Source organism: Athene noctua, chromosome 21, assembly GCF_965140245.1.
Source record: "Athene noctua chromosome 21, bAthNoc1.hap1.1, whole genome shotgun sequence".
NCBI classification, from domain to species: domain Eukaryota; kingdom Metazoa; phylum Chordata; class Aves; order Strigiformes; family Strigidae; genus Athene; species Athene noctua.
The window spans coordinates 8,922,634-8,943,141 of NC_134057.1; the positions used below are offsets into that span (position 1 = coordinate 8,922,634).

Genomic DNA, 20,508 nt, shown 5'->3' on the forward strand with positions numbered 1-20,508 from the left:
AAATCCATCAAGAAAGTGGATATACTGGAATAGGTGCCTTCCTGTCCTGGAGAGGCAGGAGCAGCCCAGAGGCAGGGTGCAGGCACCCTTAACAGTCAGAAGCACCGTGTGCGGGGCAGGGTGGTTTCAGTTTAAGCAGAAAGCACCTGGTATGGGCTTTACTTCTCCTTTCTTCTCCCTGTCAGCCTCAGGCTGAGCCCAGGCAGAGTCCATGGGTGGGGCAGGCCTATTCCCTTTCCATCCTCCCTCAGTTCTTAAACTTACCAGGCCTTAGGAAGTCTGCGAGGATGTCCAGCAAAGGATGCTGATAATAATAATAATGCTTGATCAGGGCAAGAAATAATTTCTAGCAGCAGTGGCTCTCTTCTAGCCATTGCCAGCTACCTGCTGTGTGTTGGGACAGGCAGCGAGCACCGGTTGATGAGCAGGTTGGGCAGTGCTGTAGCTTTTGTCACAGTGAAGGAGAGCGTGGGGCTGCGGGGCTCCATTTGGCACGTTGCCTCCCATCGGGCTGCGGCCCCCTGGACGTGCTGACCGAGACGTCACGTGGAGCTGATCCTGCAGGGCCCATGCGGGCACCTCCAGCTGGAGAGGGAGCTACTGCTGGCACCCACCGAGAGAACGTTTGTGAGGCGTTTCAGGGGACTCCCCCTCATTGCCACAACGTTTTGGTGATAACTTGGGAGAATTTATTCATTCAGGATCCTGTTCTCCAGAGGGATTTAGCAGTGTGAGTGTAGGTGTATGGTGTGTAAGAGGTTACCTATCAATAATTCCTTGTCCTAAGGCCTCAACTCTTGATTTTAATGATCACTGGATGGAAAGAGAGATGGTCAGTGGGGTACAGTCTACAGGTTTACTTCTTCATAAAGATGGTTTCTTTACTACGGGCTGAGGTTCCTCTGAAAATGGCAATCCTTTTGTACTGTGTTTTCTCCAGCAGGCAAGAGTATGATACTTTAACAACGGTGTTTTCTTAAAGCATTTGCAAAAATAACAAATAGGAGAGGAGTACCGCACTGTCTCTTTTTCCATTTTCCTCAGACTTTCTGTAAATGTCTTTATTTTTCTATTATCTTTGATCTGGAATAATGCAGGATGTTTTTACTTCTAGTGGAACTGGCATAGCTCAAGTTCTTTGAGTTGTCAGTTACTTTAAGAGGTTATAAGAAGAGATAAGAAACCTTTGTCCAAGACAGTTCCTTATTTTTCAGTCTTTCAAAATGCTGTTCTTAAGAGGCAACAATATGGTTATTTTTCCAAAGAAACTTAAGGATCCATTTTAAATATTAATATGTCTTTTCATTTGCATTAGCATGGATCAGGAATTACTGCATCAGAAACCCTAATGTTAGGCCCCAGAGTAAAGCTGGAACAAGCATCAGATCTGAAGTATTTGAACTGAGTTAATCAGCTGATATAATATACCATAGCTTAAATTACTTCAGTGATACTGGTTTTCCATGTGAAATTACTAAAATTTGTGATGGTACCTGTCACGACCTAACATTTCCCTCTCTATGTATTTTAGCTGTTTGTCTTTGCTTCTGACGTGTTTTGCAAGTTCTTTTAAATGGCCCGGTTGGGCCCCAGGGGCAGGTCTGGACTGTGAGAGAGTTTTAAGTATAGCATGTGCACAGGCTGGTCCATCTCCAGAGGAGAGGTATTGCTGAGTGTGTGCAGCGCAGAAGAGTGCAGATCCCCACCGGTGTGCCAGGATGCCTGGAGTCACATCGGGGCTGGGCAGGTTCTGGAAAGTACTGGAGAATTAGGGGGAAGCTGGAAGGGGTTAGTAAGATTTCAAATAAACTTGGGATGCTTGAGAAGAGGAAGACAGGGCTCAGGCTTTATTTTTCTCTCTTTTTGCCGTCCTTTCGCTGGCAGTTGGTAGCATGTTGGCCTGCCACCAGTGAGCCCAAGGACAGAGGACCTGCTGCCAGTCGCTGATAGGTGGCCGTGTCCCCTCCCAGAGACCTTCCTGCTCTGCTTGGACCGCAGCTGCAGAAACAGGGGCCTGCACTGCTCCTGCCACAGGGGTCCGAGGCTGGCGGATCCAGCCCAGCTGCTCTGGTGTGGCCGGTCCTTCAAGCAGCCCTCTGAGAGTGGCAGGAGAGGACAGGCAGCAGGGTCATCCCGTCCATTTACTAGGATGATCCTGTTGCCCATGAGTTGGCGACCCTGGGCAGCTTTGTGCTGGGCCTTTGCTTAAAGCTATGTCTCCTTAGATGTGTTCCCATAAATATCACGGATAGTGAGTGCACCGTGGCAGTGCCATAGTACTCAGCTGTGTTTTAGGAGTAAGATGAGGTTGATGGCATACTCCAGATCCATCATCTCCCCGGTAACATCAAAACGATCAAAACGACTTTTTCTTTTTCTCCCTACATCAAGTCCCTGTCAAGGGCACATTCGTGAAATGATATAAAGTATTTATATTATTATTATTATTATATGAATTTTTTTTAGTATTTTGGCAGTGACTGGAAATTTGCCATCCACCCACCTTCCACAGATGGGTGAAAAATATCACTTAGAGCAACTGAATATAAACCAGCTGGTGAGTTACAGCATGAACATTGCCAAAATACAATGTTTAACAATGTAGTCTGTGGAATGTTTTTTTATACTGAACTTGCCATAAATACTAATGTATCACAGTGATACAAAGTGAATGTATTTTCTTGGTATGGGAATTTTTTTGTCAAATACTTGAAGTAACAGTTTGTGAAGGTGAGGTATTTTTGTCGGTTATTTGCCTATGTTCTCCTTACTGGTATGTTCTTCTGGTATTTACACCTATGTTCTCCTTACTTGCCATCAGCAGTTCTCATGATAAGGTCCGGGCTGGGATCAGAGCCCTCACTGGTTTGTAACTGGTATGGCCATCTTTTTGCTAGATGACATTGATGACTGTAAAACGCGGCCTGTCTGTTGTGATAATTCCATAGCCACTTCATTTGGGTCTAGCTGGGATGACAGGCAGTGGAAAATGAGGCCTGTCACGTCATGAAAACCCTTCCCAAAACAGTGCCATGGGTATGATTCCAGTCAGCACCCTTCCCTTGACAAGGAAAATTCACTGCCTCTTGGAAACTGTTGAAGGTGAGATGGTTTCCGTCGCTCTGTCTGTAACTGAAGAAAGCCCTGTCGAGAATTAAAGACGACTTTGAATGTACGTCCTAAAAGATGCTCAGATTGATGGTAAGAATTCTACTAAATACATCAGAAGCAGAAAGCCAAGTAAGGTACTGCTGGGGCTGCTGGCTGGCTGACCCGTAAAACGGGCACTGAGGTGATGTGGCTGTCAGCAAAGGAGCTGAGTGAATTCGTTATACTGGTCTTCCCTGAGGAAGCCCACGCTGGGGACATTTGCACACCCGGTATATTCTTTGTAGCAGACAGGTGAGAGGAGTCAGATCAGTTTGAAGCAATTTATGTAAAATATTGGGCCAAACGGTGTCAGTGAGTGACAAGGGAAAGATGCCAGTCATTCAGTAGTCTTGGAGAAACTGAGGAGTGAAGGTGAAGTGCTGCTGGTCAGGATGAGTAAATTATCCTTACAAATGGCAGCTGGGCCAGAGGATGGTGGGCTCTTAATGCAACCTGTGCCTGGGAATAGTAAAATTATCTTCTGCCTCTATAATCATGCCATATTTTTAAAGAATATTATTACATTTAGGCATTTAGTTATGAATCGGTGCTTGATCTTGCAGTCACTTCTTTCTCGGTACTCCAAGATGAGATGTCAAAATGTATCTTGACAACAAACGAGGAGAACTTAGTTCTAAAATAAATGTATAACACGAGCCATTTATTTGCTCACAGGTTGTGAATGTTAAGCAGCTTCCGACAGGGATGGCCAGAGCTCCTGTTCACTCTGGGACCAGGCGCAGGAAGGTGTTCCTGCATTTCCCTTTTGACCTAAGCTGAGGACAAAGTCCAAGTGTTTGATTGTACCCTGACCTGTTCTGTGGAACGGGATGCGGATTTTGAAGCAGGGCGGCAGGATCTAGTTATGGTGATCTTGTGCTTTTTTGAAACTTCCCTATTTTGAGGTATTTCCTAGAAAGAACTACTTTCTGCTCCCTTTTCACTGCCTGAATTCTATAAAAGGAATGAAAGGATCAAGGCTGATAGTCTTCCCTGCTGTTCTCAGCCAAATGAGTTTTCTTTATTTTTTTTAACCTAAAAACACTGGCATCCTTGGGTTTATAAAAGGGCTGCATTACAATAAAAATAATGCAAAGATATTAAACTACTCACTACAGAGGTGACAATGTTGTTACACAAAGGAAAATTATTTCAGTAAATAAAGTCATTATTTCATTCAATGAATCCATAAGTCAGTTTCAGATTTTTGACAGAGTGGGCAAAGGAGCTTTGCAGGGTATAAACTTGATTTTTTTTTTTTTTTTTTTTTCTGTTGCAACTCAGATTTTTTTCTCAGAAAATGCTATTCACAAATATGTGCCGTTTGAGTGACAACATTTTATGTATATTTGGCATGTGCCAGCTGTGTGATTATTAAGACAGCCTTGTGTGATTTTGTTTTATGTTGCAAGCTGTATCTCCCTTGAGAGAGGGGAACTGAATGCGTGGGGTACGGGTAGTGACTCATTTTGCCCAGTCAGATGGTGATTAGGGCTTTCACAGCATTTACATCACAGCAAGATGCTTGTGTCAGATTGTACAGCTGAATAGTGCATGCAGCACTAAAGATTAAAATAAGAAATGGACCAAGCATGCCACAGTAGCTGGAAGTGATGCTGTAGATAACGAGCCTCGTCCTCATTGATTTGTCTGCAGCAAGTGATAATGATCTGTTAATTTTACCTTTGCAGCGTATAGGAAATGATCTGGTTGCCCTGTAGAAGCAGCAGCATCCTATATAAAAGCTATGTCTACATAAAGAAGTATCTCTAAAAAAAAAAAGTAAATTAAAAAATATCTCTTCCAAGAATGTCATGAGAGAGCGTGTTCTCAGTAACTCTTTGTTCACTGCTGGGTACTGCGCTCACTGGCTGGAGAGGAAGATTTGTTGTTTTTTGTTTGGTTTGTTTTTTGTTTTTTGGGTTTTTTTTATGAATGGTAAATGGGGAGGGACATAATGTCATCAGATCGTGATGTCAGCCCAATGAATGAAATACTTGCTTAACGTATTGCTTCGACACCAAGAAAAGGGACACCATCTCAGTTTGGCTTCCTAGAATAAATCGTCTTTTGCTGACGAAGTCATCTTTCCCACGTGTCATGAATAATCCATGTAAATCGGGATTTAAATAACCAGAAATCAGGAAACTCGTGGAACAGGGCACGTTTGTTCTCTCGCACATCCTCTGAGAGCTGCTGGTGGAACAGCCCTTTGCAGGCGCTGCTGATGGGCTCGGGGAGTTGAAGAGCTGTCGCTGTGTTCTGTTGCTCTCTAGCTAGCCCAATGTTCTGCTTTTGTCTGCAGAATTCTTTGTTGAAGCTACAAGCCCTTGAAACCGATCTGTGCTCTGCCTTTCTGCCAACCCAGGAAGAAACTCCTCAGCTGTCGGCACCCAAGGATCCAGCCCCTTCATCAGTCCAAGCCAGTGTGCAAGCTGATGGGGCCAGTTGTGGAGGTAAGCGATCATGTCGTGATGTGGTCTCATTTGCAATTATAAAAAAGCCTTGTGACTTGCAGTTTAATATCAGATTTGCAGTCTTCTAGGAAACGGTGCAGAGCTAATGCAAAGCATCATTTCCTGAGGCAAGTGCTGTGTAATGTAAAAAGGGGTGATGCCTGTTAAAAGAATGGAAATTCATGGCTATAACCCTCTGTTTTTCTGAGAGGGAGGTTTGCTTTCCAGACAGGTTTTAAGAATCCTGTTTATTTTCAGTTTTAATTATTTTTTTTAAGTAAATCCATGCTTTTTACTTCCTCTGTCTGTATTGTGTGAGATCACCTGCCATATCATGTAATTCTATTTTTGTCATTCTTTTTGTCAGAACAATATCACTTCATTTCTCCTATTATTGATTTTAATTTAACGCATCAGCAGAGAGATAGTTTTACAGCATGTGGATTTGAATCATTCATGAACCTGTGTTATTATCCACCTGGGCAGAATGTGGTGTGTTCTTTCTCCCTCTTTTCTCAATATGGAAACCAGTCCTAGCAAATAAAATAGCCCTAAGGCTCGGCACTATTTTTGTCAATTCATAGCTTGTAGTCACAGGGCTGGCAGAGTCGTGATGCTCAGTAGAAGAGGAATCACTGTTCGCGAAAAATAGGTCAAAGGCAATATGACTCACACATCTCACAGACAAGTGACATGAATACACAAATACTTAAATCGTTTACCATGTACGGTCCAAATTAAGGCAGATTGGTCAGTAAATCCCTTTGTGATTGATGCTTTGTGTCAGGATCAGGGCTGGGTTCACAAGAACTTATTTCAGAAGCTGTTTGCTCAGAATTTTCAGGAAGAAATAACAGTAAGTTATTTGCCTAGGGGAAAAAAAAAATCACAAATTATAGTATTCTTCTTAAGAAATTCTCAAGTTTGAAGTTCGCATTCCACAATTAAGGAAAAGGGTACTTAGAATCCAAACTGGTAGAAAGATGAAGGAATCTAAAAAATACTAAATATCCTAGATTTTAGGTTTTAAAAAAAGGATGCTTTGGCCCAGCTAGGCAAAAAAAAAAAAAAAAAAGGTACAGAACTTGGGCTGGTGCTAGTCCCTTGGTGTGGATCTGAGGAAAGAGAGATCTGATATCTGTGCCTCACAGGCAGAGATGTTTTGCAGCCCATGCACAATCTGCACTGACCCTTTTCCTTTAAGGCAGGGTGGTTTCTCCTCCTTTTCTGATAGCTTACTGAATTATTTGGATCTGGTAGATTCATAAGTCATTGTTAGGATGGTTCATAATTGTTTCGTTTGCTTATTTTTGCCATTTTGATTGGATTTTCTTTTAATTCATACTGCTAATGACCCCTACTTCCAATGCCCTCTCTAGCTCCTATTTGCCTGTCTCCAGCTGCACAGGCAAATAACGATGCTGTAGCATTTCCCTCACACAGTTCAGAGTACGCTCTGGCACCCCAATTCAAACTTGTGCTTTAGTTAAAGCTTACCGATTTAATGGATTTTAATATACGCTCATTCCTGCTAACATCTGGTTTGTGGTTTTTTTTTTTTTTTATTTTAAATAACTTGACAATTTGCACAGATAGAGCTAGTCCTAATTCTGTCTCTTAAATTACTGCTGAAATCTGATACACTGAGTTGTCACATGGGACTGTTGCCTATTTCAGCTCAAACTTGGATGGAAGTCTAGAGATTTGTACCAGGCTAGGAACAGAGTTTATAGAGGATGTGCCATACAGTATGTCTCTAGTTATTAGCCTTTGCCGAATCAGGCAATAAAAAAATTTAATATTAACAAAGTACAATTGTATTATCTTTAAAATAAACATGATTCTGAAGTCTATTTATTTTGTTTCACATCCCAGTCAAAAAAAATTAGAGAAAAAAATACATTGTATGTATGGTGAACAAAGCTAAAACAGTGTAGTAAAACAGCAGGGTATTTCAGGATTCACATTTTAAGGGGTGAGCTGTAACTCTTCTCACTGAGCAAAATCAGCAATTTTCAGTTTGCTTTTGAATATGTAAAAACTCGAATTAGAGATGGCAAAGTGAGATGATAAAGAATTGCAATGGGTTATTCAGCGAGTTTTTTTAAGGGAACATCAGAAAAGCAGAGTGTGAGTAATTTCTACTGCTTTTGGATGTGAGTATATATCAAACACGTGACTTGAGCAGTGAGCAGCTGAACTTAACTACAAGATGTTCTAAATGTTCTTTAAATTAAAGATCCTGACACTGGCATTCACAGACGTAACATGTTGAGAGATGAACACATTACAGCTGCATATTCTTTTTTATGTTCAACAGATTTCAGTGTATTATTGTTTTACTTCAAGAATATCATATACAGAAACACAGACTTGTACCATATGACATTGTCATACGATTAAAGTCCACATTATGAAGCATACCACATATTATATTAGATCTTGGCTTTAAGTCCTGTGGTCAGCTCTTGTCAGTGCTAAGCTGGACTGAGTAGATGAGAAGGAGTAGATGCAGGCCAAGGGGCAACTTACTGGCTAGACATGGCTTTAGTTTTGGAAAAACAGAGGTTAAATTAGATGAGACACAAGAACACAGGTAGATGTTTGGTCAGTTCATGGGCTACTCTCAGGATACTGATTAGTGTCTTCTTTAGGATCTACGCAGAACTGTAATCAGGATGATGGCCCTAAGTTTTAATTAAAAATGGGTTTGGTTATAACTTCTCATCAGCCTGAGATGTTCTGCTATTACAGTAATTGGGCCTCATAAATGAATTAGTTTGAATGACCAGCTGACCACTTCTGGACAGTAGGTAGCTATTTAATGCATCTATAGTAGGGCTGGGACTAAAACCTTTCATGGGGTCATACCAAAGTTGCACCAGTTTGGAAGCTTTAGTGGAGCGACGCTGTCAGGAAGCCCGGTGCCAAGGAAATGGAACAGGCCTAGCATTTGGGAAATATTCCCAGATTCACCTGTCATGCACGTTGTCTCCCTTTCATTTGCTAGCTGAGTAAAACACTCTTCCTGAATTCTCTGCGGCAATGTGTGTTTGGTTTTACACTGGAGATGCTCCAGCCACTATGTGTCCTACCTGGAGTGTTTAGTCTTGAATGTGAACTTTTCTTTCATTTCTGAGGCTGGGTTGGGCCTTGTAAGATTGCCCGGTTGTAAATGTGAAAAGGAGCAAATGTCTGTGACGGGAGAGTTTCTCAGCAGGATGAGCTGCCTCCTGAAAGAGGAATACTTCTAGGTCCACAGAAGATCAGAGTTCAAATGTTGGGAACTTCTTTCCTGCACCTATTGTACACAGACGGGCTGATTTTTTTATAACATAATTTTCCTTTCACAGTGAGGAGAGTGCTACTTAATATGACTATAAAATAATTTCTTCCTTTTAATAACGGAGCATGAGAAATAGTGAAACTATTCTTAGTCAACCTGCTTCACAGTGATGATATGTTTCTTGAAGTTCAAAGATGATGAAATAAAAGGAAGCAAGCCAGGTTTTTCTCACTGACAAGATTCTTTTTCAGAAATGAAAAAAAAAACCCCAACAACAACAAAACAAAACCCAACCAAAGCTTAATTTTTAATAAATTCTTACAGATGAAGGAAAGATTTCTTGCCAGAAAGCGACAACACTTTTGTTTGCAGAACAACATTTATTCCAGCTGTTCTCATTACCGGTGCAGTGCTCTACCCTTGCTTCTCCCAGGCGCCTTTCTGAATCTCTCTGTGGGAGGATTTGAATCTTATACACAATTTAAAAGTTCTGAGTGTTGCTCTGGTATCTTGAAGTGTTGAATTTGACCTACAGAGTATGAAGTACTTAGAGGAAGGTGCTAGGTTAGAATTAATAATCAACGTCATTGTCTCATTGTGAGAATGCTTAATGTAATTATAATTGATGGTGCTGTTGGAACAGATGAACTTAGAGATACAAAAGTCACGTCTATCTTTTCCATGACAGACTAAACTGTGGTTGTACAATATACAACTGGATTTTTTATTGTCTGTAAAGCATAAACAGTTGGATAGTGCTTGATAAAATGATATCTTAGGCCATTATAAATATTATTTTTGAAATCAATGGTTGCTTTCTTTGGAGGGTGCCATTCAGAGCTGGTTTGTCCCCACTGTCCCAGTGCAGTAAAAGGGATTTGTAGCTTCAGTATCTGTTGGGCAGAGGTCAAATAAAATGTACTGTAAAGGTTCCATTAAAATTCTGAAAGAAATACCTGCTTACCACGGGAATGTTGTGTCTCATGTAGAAAGGAGAAAATGCCAAGAAAGTGAAGGTGAAAGAACTTTTCTAAACCTGCCTGCTCCTCTGTGGGTAAATCCATGTATAGTGTGGTTTGTGGTTTTTTTTTTTTTTTTCTGTGCAGTTTTGGTCTTCCGTTGAATAAAAAGATTCTGTGAAATGTATTAGAATGCATGTTATATTGCAAGTGTAATACTGATTAGAAATGACGTGCAAGCTGCCTGGAAATACAAAATAATAGAGATGAATTCAAAGGCTGTATATATACATGGGTTTAGAGGAAATAAATAAGGTATCATCTGGTGTGAAATACTGTGTACTGTGGAAACTGATGTAGGGGAACCTGTGACAGAAGAGCACATTCTTTCCTTTAACATGTATGGACTGTTTTTGAGGGAAGAGCTTTTACAAGAGCGTGGAGTTTCTCCTTATAAGTATAATCTGCTTTAAAGCACAATCATCTCATAGCAGAAATACCGACTAGGCTAGATCACCCTCACCCGTTTTACACACTGAGGGTGAGGAGGAAGACTCAGTGGGTCTTCCCGTTAATGTACCTGGGTACAGCAAAGGGATGATGAACTCTGGGTATTCCCTAGAAGTAGGCTCAGTAATGTGCCTGTAATTTTCCGTGTTACCCCTAAACAGAGTCAGGGTGATGAGGTTCACCAATTCCTACTTTTTCAGTCCAGTATAAATCATTCTGACTTCGAGCTTGACCATCTCTATAAAACACATTTTACCTTTTGAGGCACCTGAGGTGAGGTTTCCATTTCTGGTCCAAGAGAATATTAACCCAGTAAGATGAGCATGCCTCCTCCAGGTGGGTGTCACTGCACACCACCTTGGATAACTACCTTGAATGTTACTGGTTGTTATTTTCATATCTCGTGTTCTTTAGACCCATGGGTATGTTACTTCGAACCTTAACAAAATTCTGCAGGATACTGCAAGCAACACTGGAGGTTCTTAGCATCAGGACATATTATAGTTTTGATCTGCCTTTCTCTTGACCAAAGGACTAAATCCTAAATCACGAAGTTAAACTTGTTTTGTACATCCATCATCTTCTTCAGGAATGTGGCTTTCAAAAACAAATAGATCTATGAAAATATAATTAATGTTACTATTCTGGGAAACTCTCCATCTTTATATTATAGTTCATAGTTTACAAACACACCCATCCACCTTCACCTGTGGAACTCAGAAATGCTTTGTTAAGCCATTAACTGTCCTTTCTATTGTCTCATCCTCAGTATTCTGTTCATCCCGCATGTGATACTTTGCTGGACTATTTGCTGTTTACTTTGCATACTTACGCCTTGAATACTTCCCTAAATATAGACCTGTATTTATCTCGGTAGCTAAATATCTTGTCAGTGACCCGCAGGCCATATTGGTTTATTCTTTCTTTCTAGAGCCTGTGCCAGCCCACAGAGACTGGCAGAACGACACGGACAACAGCCCACAAGAACATCACTCCCTAGGGACCAGTCGACTGCTGTATCACATTACAGATGGAGACAATCCTCTTTTGTCACCACGCTGCTCTATCTTTAGCCAAAGCCAGAGATTTAATTTAGACACAGAGTCTGCCCCTTCTCCACCAAGTGCTCAACCCTTCATGATGTAAGAAAATGCATTTTAATTCTTATATATTTTAAATAATTTTTGTACGATCCACAGTCTTTGACTTTTCATGGTTCTTTCAGTTACTGTTGTGTCATAAACAAGAAGTTTTCATATTGTAGTGTATTTTTGACATGGTTAATTTGCAATACCAGAAATAGTATCTAGCATCTTTTCAGTTATAACACGGTACAATATTATTTGAAGTCTTTGTTAATTATAGTTAGCAAGGACAGTTTTAAATGTTAGTAATTAGGCTGATGAATAAACATAAGATAGAGAGGGCTATCAAGGTATAATAATAAAAATTTCAGCTGTAATACAACTATAGTTTGAGTCATTCACTAGATGTGTCACAGAACATATGAACAGTCCATATACGTTATCTCTAGAAACCAAGCTGTGAGTTTGAGAGAGAAACCAAACTTTCTTAAAAGATTCTATACAAAGCTGTCAGCTTTATATGAATATATATTCTGAATAATAATCACATCTATTGATTTGCAATTGCAAAAGATCAGAAACTGCCTTCAAAATGACAATGTTTATTCCCAGTGATAAAAAAAGCTCCCTGAGCTTACTTTTAGAAATCATGTCATTACAGTCTCCCATTACAGTTGGAAGATCTGCGAAGTAAGATGTGGATGTTAAATGTAAATGCAGGATCAGGTTGTAACCTACTAGATTAAACTTTTGGAAAATATTTAGAAATCCCACAATTAAAAAAAAAAAAAAAAGAGAGAGAGTGAAAGACAGATGGTGAAGCCGTTAGCAAACTCTAGGGGTAGCTTTAAGCAAAAGCAATTATTTTATGCTTCCTTTGTAAAACTAAACTGTCTATACCCTGTGAAAGAACCTAGCTGCAAATTCTGAAGTGGTAGGAAAGCATTTCGTGTGTCTAAAACAAGGCACATTATAGCCAGTTCTTTGATCCACCTACTATGCTTTCGGGTTTTGCAGGCCAAGAAGTTCTTCTAGATGTAACTGTGAAGAGTGCAAAGAACCACAAACAGTAGCACAACTTACAAAGCATCTTCAGAGTCTTAAGAGAAAAATTAGGAAGTATGAAGAAAAGTTTGAGCAAGAAAAAAAATACCTGGTAAGATAATAATTGAAAAGATAAAGGGAAACACTACAAGATGCAGGCAAGAATCCCAGTGTGTTTAAACTTATGCAAAACGATAGGAGAAAGGGTATTTTTGGTAAAATGAAATAGAAAAAATCATCAATGAGGGAATATCTTTTTATCATCTTTCAGTGTATGCGGTAGTTCTGAGACTCTAATTTACATTTTCTTTGGATTATCTTTGTTGCAAAATATCCAACCTTGTGTGTGAGAAGTGTGAAATATCCATATTTGTGCGAAATATCCATATTTGTTCAAAATATCCATATTTGTGAGTGAGAAGTGTGAATCAGTGAAACATAGTTAACAGGCCTGTGAACCAGAACGATTCAAAGGATGAAAAGCTACTTATTTATTTGGCAGAAGTCATTTGCTTGGAAACTGTTGCTCTGCTGAGCAGATTCCTTCATTGAGGCAGACTCCTGTAAACCTCCAAAGCATGGGGCTCAGCAGAAGCTGATGGCAGAAATCAGAGGACTGGAAATTGTGATGCGTTGCTGGTGGGGCGTTGACTGAGGTCAACGGTGTGCTCTGTGCAGTCCATGCAAGATCATTGCTCCCACCGAGGTAGTTTGTGTCGTGTGAATTGTGCAGTACAAACATGTCAAAGCATCCCTGATGCTAAGGATGCGTACAATACGAAACAGGGAAATTTGTGATGGTTTGTGACTACATTAAAATGAAAATTAAGCAAATCGTGCGTTCCTTTTTAACGTCATCAACGACTGCAAACATACATACATTTGTGAACTGTACTGCCCTGTGGTCGTTATATAGTCTTAGGAGTAAAATTTCATACCTAAACAGTCATCACACTGGGATAAGTAAAGAAATTTTTTCAGAGGTTTAGTTTTGCAGGAGTGTTTTGCCATTTTAATCTGAGTTTTGAAGATCCAGAGTAAATTGATTTTAAATTGGAGGCATTTTCTAAACGCAAAGAAAGAACCAATATACAAAGCTTTTGTTGTTGGTTGCTTTTGAAATCACTCTGTTGCACAGGGTTTTTTCATTTGATTAATTAAGCAGGTCACTTGAAATTTTTTAAGTGCTGTTTCCCAAGAAAGTCCCTGTCTGAGAGCAGTAGGGGCTTATCTCTGCAAGGGACAGAGTACTTCGGTTACCATCCTGGAGATCACTTAGGAACTTGACCAGCGTTAGGTATTTGATCTGTCCTTTGGAAGTCACTGAGATTACTTACCCAATTAGTCAGGGACCTCAATGTTTTTTTTAGGATCTGAGTCAAATTGCTCAGATCCATGTAGCACTGTGCCACAATGGGGAGAGGTAAGTCATGATAAATTAGTACCATGATCAAGCCACATGCTCTGCATGACACTATGATATAGAGCAGCTGGAACTACGGACGGTTTTAGCACACTGTGTGTGGAGAGGTTTTTATACGTTTGATTGTATAACCATCAATTTCTTCTGGTTTATTCTTCCTTTTTTTCTTTACATTCAGCCTTCTCATGGTGACAAGACTTCCAATCCCGAAGTTCTGAAATGGATGAATGATTTGGCCAAAGGTCGCAAGCAGCTCAAAGGTACCTAATAGCATGTCATTTCACATTATTGCTGAAGCTTTGGGAAGTATGAGTGTACCTGGAATATTTTAGAGTTAGTTTTTAACCTCAGTGCTCTGCTTATTTTTCACAGTGCATGGCAGTAAATCTCCCAGTGACAACAAAGATTGGGTGATATGACTTAACTTGATTCCTTAAATCGGGGATTAAAGTAAACCAGCTCAATCCTCATAACAAGACCAAAAAGGGGAAGGGGAAAAAGACATCATCTCTCCCTCATCACTAAAACCATTCATGCAAAAGGCAATGTCATTCTGAATATTTTTATGAGCATCTGAACTGCAGAACTGCAGAGTTAAAAGTGTCCTTATTGTACAGATATAGGTGCAAAATATTTCTTTAGGACGGAGCTTACACAACTCTAATGCTTTTATTTTTTTGATCTTTCCTTGAGACTAGATTTGGTCTTGAGGGTCAAGTTTTGCCCTTGACTGTCTACATACCACTCCATTAACATCTGTGGATATATCACATGTTTGCCCTCAGGAAGAATGTAGCCAAGACTGATTGATTTTTTTTTTTTTAAAGGCTATTTATAATTTATCTAAATCTTCTTTTCCCCCTTTATAAATGTATTCTCAACACTAATTAAATTGTAGTATTATCTTTCTCTCTATTTTGGATATAGTTAAGATGGTAGATATAGAAGATGTGCTGGTGGTAAATAAAGAATTAGCAACTCATCTTTCAGTAAATTTCTTCTGGAAAGTTCTTCCTTAAACACTATACTACATGATTACTAGATTTTTTTTTTTTTCCCTTGGACTTTGTGTTGCAAATCCAGGAAGGGCAAATGAGAGGAAATGGCCAAACTACATAGTTAATTTTCTGAAAATTATCTCTTTCAACCATTGGACTCAACCATTTCTTCAGCTAGCCAGGGCATCTAGCTTTCATAGATCAGCCTCACCTTCACATCCAAAATGCCTCGATCCTGTGAACACTCTTGATTTTATTATCCTGAATAACAACACTGCTTTTAAGTGAAGCAAGATTCATGAGGCACATGAGACAGGTGCAATAGAAATGGAAATGCTCTCAAATGCTTGTAGGTCCTTCAAGTTTGTAAGGCTTGTCCATCCTTCCTAGCTCTATGAGTTTACTAAAAATTACTATTTTTCCCTACAAACCTGGCCTGTATCCTCAGACTGTCACAGTTAGAAAAAATGTTATTGTTTCTGCACGGATTTCAATAATTTTAACACATTTGGAGCCATCAATCTCTTACCTTGCCCAGGGTCCTTCACCAGCGAGGGGTATGCTCGGAACAAAGCCTGGTTTTATGGGAGCTCGTTCAGACCTTAATTCAATTTCCTTGTTGCTCTGTGCTGGTTCCTAGAGCTCCAGGGTCTTTGGCTTAGTGTCAAGCTAATACACTTAGAGACCTCATTGCATCCAGGCAGGCTGCTGCGGGGGAAGGTAGGACACACTCTAACCCGTATGTCTTCTGCCGAGAAGTGGCTGATCTCCTTGTGAGGAGCCCGGCTGGGATGGCAGTGCAGCCTCTGGAAGGGAGGGTTATGGTTTAAATTGCACTAGGGAAGGGCAGGGTTGGGTATGCAGACCCGGAGTAGGTGGCTCCAGCAGCCTGGCTTGGCATGGCGGGCTCTGGGGCACGGCTGGGTGAGAGTGGGGCAGGTGGCTGAAGGACACTGCCTCCTGTCCAGGAAGGTATCTGTGAAGGAGCGCATCCTTAGAGAGCAATCCTCCCAGCAGGCTTGGGCGTGTTCTTAGTTGACCAGACATCAAATCAACTGAGAGTGTGCAGGTTTAGAGAGAGAAGGGGGAGAGAGCGAGCTCTGCCTCCATATCCTCCCCCGCAACCTCCCACAAGTATTCTCAAGTGCTGTTTGTCATTTTAAGCCCCTTTCCTAAGCTCACTCCCATGGAAATTCTGCACTACCCAGACCCCACTCTTTAACCCAGAGCCTCTTCAGTCCTCACTTTTTGTGTCAAAGATGGCCTTGGAGGAAAAAGAGAAGTACCTATGTACTCTAAGTTCCCCTGGCTTGGACGCATCTCATCCCTTGACCATTGGATTTCCCTTTAACCAGGTGAAAGATGTTACATGTTGAAGTGAAGCAGAGTTACTTTCCTACACAACTGCAGTATGATAATAATTGCATGCAAGAAGTAGGGATGATTTTTTTTTTTTTCTTGTAGTGTCAGAGGAAACTTCTTTGTAAATATTTCTAATCTTTTTAGTTATCAAGTCATTTGCCTTTCAGAGCTGAAACTCCGAATGTCAGAAGAGCAAAACTGTACCTCTAGAGCACCCCAAAGAAATGATCTTTGTGAAAGCAATGGGACCTCTAAGGAGGCTGGGACACAGGAGGCCACAAGCACAGAACCAGCACCCTCAGTAGAGGAAACCATGGACAGTGTGTTGAGACGATTAAAGGAGAAAAGACAACACTTCAACCTTCCTGAGACTATTAAGGTATTTAACTAGTATGGCTGTTTCTTTCAGAACTTTATCATCCGAGGCAGATATTAATTAGCGTGCAGCTGTCTCAGGGTATGCTGGTGCGTGTGCATCCCGCGTCTTCTGGCACTGCAGTGCATTTTCTCTCTAAAAAGATGGGAGCTGTGAGGTGGTGCCCACAGGAAGTGCGTATTCCAGCGTATTGAAGATGGTGACAGCAAAAGCAATCCTATCTTGAGTCCACAGAAACTGTGTCACTTAAAACGTCCCTGAAGCTATTTTGAGAATGAAGGTCCCCTCTCACCTGAAAAATGCTGAAAGCCTCTGCCCAGTCGATAGCACTGCACTAAGATCACACAGACAGCACAACCACCCAGACTGCTTTGCCCTTCTGATCTTGTACGTTTACTTGGCCTGAAGCTGCCTCCGCACTTCCACGTTCTCCATTACTCTTCTAAATGTAGGAGCAATATTCCATGAAACATGCTTGCTTGGCTGGGCAGTTTCTTTTTGTTTTTAAACTAGTACATATTTTAAAATTCTGCTGTGCCTCTACACTGCTGGCACATTATAGGGTCTGTCTAGAGCTGTTGTTCTGCAATAGATGTTGCCCATAAAAATATGGGAGGTTTTGGCTATTTTTGCTGTCATATGATGTTTCTATTCTTGATGCTATACAGCCAAGCAAGACAATAAATTCTGTCCTCAAAGGTACCTAAAAATCTAAATGTCGACAGTAACATTTAGACTGTGGCTGATGGACGAAAAAGGGGAGGGGGTGAGGGAGACAAGAAGGAGTGAGAAGAACTACATTCTAAACTATGCAAGAACTAAGAAATGATTCTGGGTGGGTTTCAGTGGCAGAAAGTATCCAGTAGAGATAATTTTAAATTTTTTCTTTTGTTTTGCTTCTATTCTTGTTTCTTAAACAGCTGGTTACTGTATAAAAACTAGAACTGTGCATAATGAATCCATGCTTCCGAGATCTTGAGCTCTGCATACATGATTGATTTTTTGTTTCTTTTTATAAACTACTTTTTCAAAACAAGAAATGGAAAAAGTGTTTCATAAACAGAACTTCTTTGTAAGAAAACAAAACCATGCTGTTCTGTATATAATCCTAAAATCCCAACAGTGCAGACTGTATAATATTTTCAGTTGTTAAATGTTTTTTATTACATAAGGAGTGAGATCAGATGACACCAAGACAGGTGTCAGTGAGGAAATCCTGTCCAGAAAAACTCTCTTCTGAGAGTAAGTTGGGTATGTGTCTCTGCCCCACTCATTTTTGATTAATTGGACTTCTCATGATTTTCCAGGAGAGACCCTCCTGAATTTTTGCAATGGCAGTGCTGGCTTGAAATATTCTCAGAGAGAACTCTGTAATGCAAGTTAAATGTTTGCACTTTTCAAAGGTTGGTTTTTGTTTTTTTTTTTTTTAAATCTTATTTATTTTCTTCTAGTATTCTTGTAGTGAGAACTTCTGTTGCGAGAGCTATCTGTTAGCAAAGCTGTTTGATAACAGTTACATGAAACTGCTCTGGGAGAGAGGCTTGAAAAGGAATAATATGAAGTTAAATTGATCTAGTTCAAAATTATAGGCTCTTAAGTAAAATATTGAAAATGATTGGGTTTTGATTATGAGTCATCCTGGACATTTGGGGGAGAATGAGGTTTATAGCACTGATGATGTGAAATGAATCAAGGACGTCTGCTGCTTACAGCGAAGATCAAAGGCTTCATTTCAGCTACATGCAACTTCGGTGTTACTGTAGATATTTTTTTTTATGTGCGATATTTTATTTTGTATATAACATTTAGATCCTGTACCAGAATCTGACCTAGATTAATAGCAAACTAACAGCAGCTAAATGTTTCTTTTTTCAAGATTTAGTTACTTTGGGCAATGATAGTGTTTCCATAAAAGCCCGCTGAGTTCTCCCCTGAAGTTCAACTCTAGAAAGCCTCTGAGGCCCTGTTGAAATCCAAATGAGAGAATGTGTGTCCTTAACAGAGGTGTAGAGTAAAATCCTGAACCACCCAGTATATCTAAAGAGGACAAACCCCAAGATCTGAATATGAAAGAGCAGGATGTGCTTTTCAGAACAAAACACCCCTCCTGCAAAAAAAAACAACCCTGTAAGTAAAGTTATTGAATGAGAAGATGTAGAGAAAATTGGGATTGGCTTGTGAATAAATCAGTAGCCTAAAAAGGAATGGCCACTTTTACTCTCTGTGTCACTAGCTCCTTGTTCTGGGAGCTGGTGATTTATTCAACAGTTCATCTAATTTTTAATAAAAGGCTTCAGGAAAAAAAAAAAAAAAAAAAAAAGATTAAGGTCATGAAAGTAGGAGTTCAGGAGCCAAAAGGCAAGTAGACATAATTTGAATCGTATTACTCAAAAAACCTCCCAAATCCCCAAAACGCAACTCCAAAGCCCAACTCCTGACTTTTAAGGCAATCTGAACGTTTAATCTGGGGATGTAGTTGCTGCTCAGCCACGCCGAGGAGGAGCAGCAGCCCTGGGACCTTCAGCTGCGGTTCAGCCTTTCCCAGCCGGCTGCAGTCAGACCCGGCCTGACCTCCAGCTGAAGTAAGCTGGCATTGTTCTATGCTTGTGTCATGTCACTTGCTGCCTTTCTTTATTTTTTTTTTTTTCTTACTATTTTTGGGTTAAATGCTGCTTTGTATTAAGCCACCACACATGCCCCCGTGGCAGACTCAGGCTGGGAACCCGGCGTCGGTGCCCGCATGGACACGAAGTGCTGCCTCTGAGGGTGAGAGGCCTCCGCCAGGCTCAGTCCTCCCTATCGTACTGTCTGTCCTCAGAATTTGTATTTTTGGCCTGGAAAAACAACAGCGAGCTTAAAAGAGATAAGCATTCAGGGAACTGGCTAGTGAGGAAGAGATCTGTATTACAATATTTTCTGTGCCTTTGTCCCAAGTTATGAAAACAAAACTACTATCTTATCTTTACGTGTAGGCTCCTTTTTCTTTCTTTCTTTCTTTCTTTCTTTCTTTCTTTCTTTCTTTCTTTCTTTCTTTCTTTCTTTCTTTCTTTCTTTACCAACTTTTTCTTTCTTTCTGTCAAACCCAACTTTTGTCTTACGCTTATGCAAGTGTTTGAACATTTGCAGTCTGTCCCCCAGGGCTTTTCTCAGACTGGGTCCCTTTGTGTATCTGTCCTCTCCTTATTGACCTGCTGCAGTTCAGCTTCTCCTTGGCAATGAAGCAGAGTTTTTATTTAATTAACATTGAATTTCATGCTCCTGTGTGCAGCCTACAGTCCTAAGATGTCTCAGACAATTCTGTAGTTTGTGATTCCACGTGTCTTCTCTGATTTTGAAATTATCACCCACTTCAAACTTAGCTGAATACAAACCTGCCTTGAGACTGCTAATAAAATGAGCTAATGAAATAGGCCCAAACGTTAAACCCTCTTGAGATTGTTTCTCATGTGTCAAATCAATATTAATGATCGCTCTCTGTTTCCTCCTAAACCATTCAGCTGCTCCAGGCTTAATAGTTTTTGAAAGAATTAACCTTGTATTAATTGTAGAACTAGCAATAAGTAAACAAATTAGCTTCTTTATAACACTGCTAGAACTTAATGTGAACGACAGATAATTTTGGAGTGATTAACTCAGGCAGACCTTTAAGGTGTGATTAGTGGTTCTGCACTGTTTTTGCATTTGGGACAGCAAAAAAAAAGGTTTTGCTCCTGCTGAATTGCAAGGCTCTCTGATATTAGAAGACCAATACTTCTTCAGGGTTTTATATATTTTTAAAAAGTAGAGGTTAATTATTAAAAAAAAAAAAACTTCTCCAAGGTGTGAATAAAAAACCCCTAGTCATTGACTTTCTGCAGAA

General features: G+C 40.3%; 1 protein-coding gene across 7 annotated transcripts in view; it reads left to right on the top strand.

Annotated features, from left to right (window-relative positions):
• Nucleotides 1–20,508, top strand: part of FAM13C (family with sequence similarity 13 member C) — a 55,189-nt gene that overhangs the window by 24,322 nt on the left and 10,359 nt on the right. For 4 of the 7 annotated variants that reach the window (XM_074924476.1, XM_074924477.1, XM_074924479.1 and 1 more), the window contains 5 exons: nucleotides 5,456–5,606; nucleotides 11,293–11,503; nucleotides 12,464–12,602; nucleotides 14,092–14,173; nucleotides 16,441–16,652. In XM_074924476.1, coding sequence (XP_074780577.1) covers nucleotides 5,456–5,606; nucleotides 11,293–11,503; nucleotides 12,464–12,602; nucleotides 14,092–14,173; nucleotides 16,441–16,652 — 795 coding nt within the window. The remainder of the gene's footprint in view (nucleotides 1–5,455; nucleotides 5,607–11,292; nucleotides 11,504–12,463; nucleotides 12,603–14,091; nucleotides 14,174–16,440; nucleotides 16,653–20,508) is intronic. The other 3 variants (XM_074924480.1, XM_074924483.1, XM_074924481.1) reach the window with 2 other exon arrangements.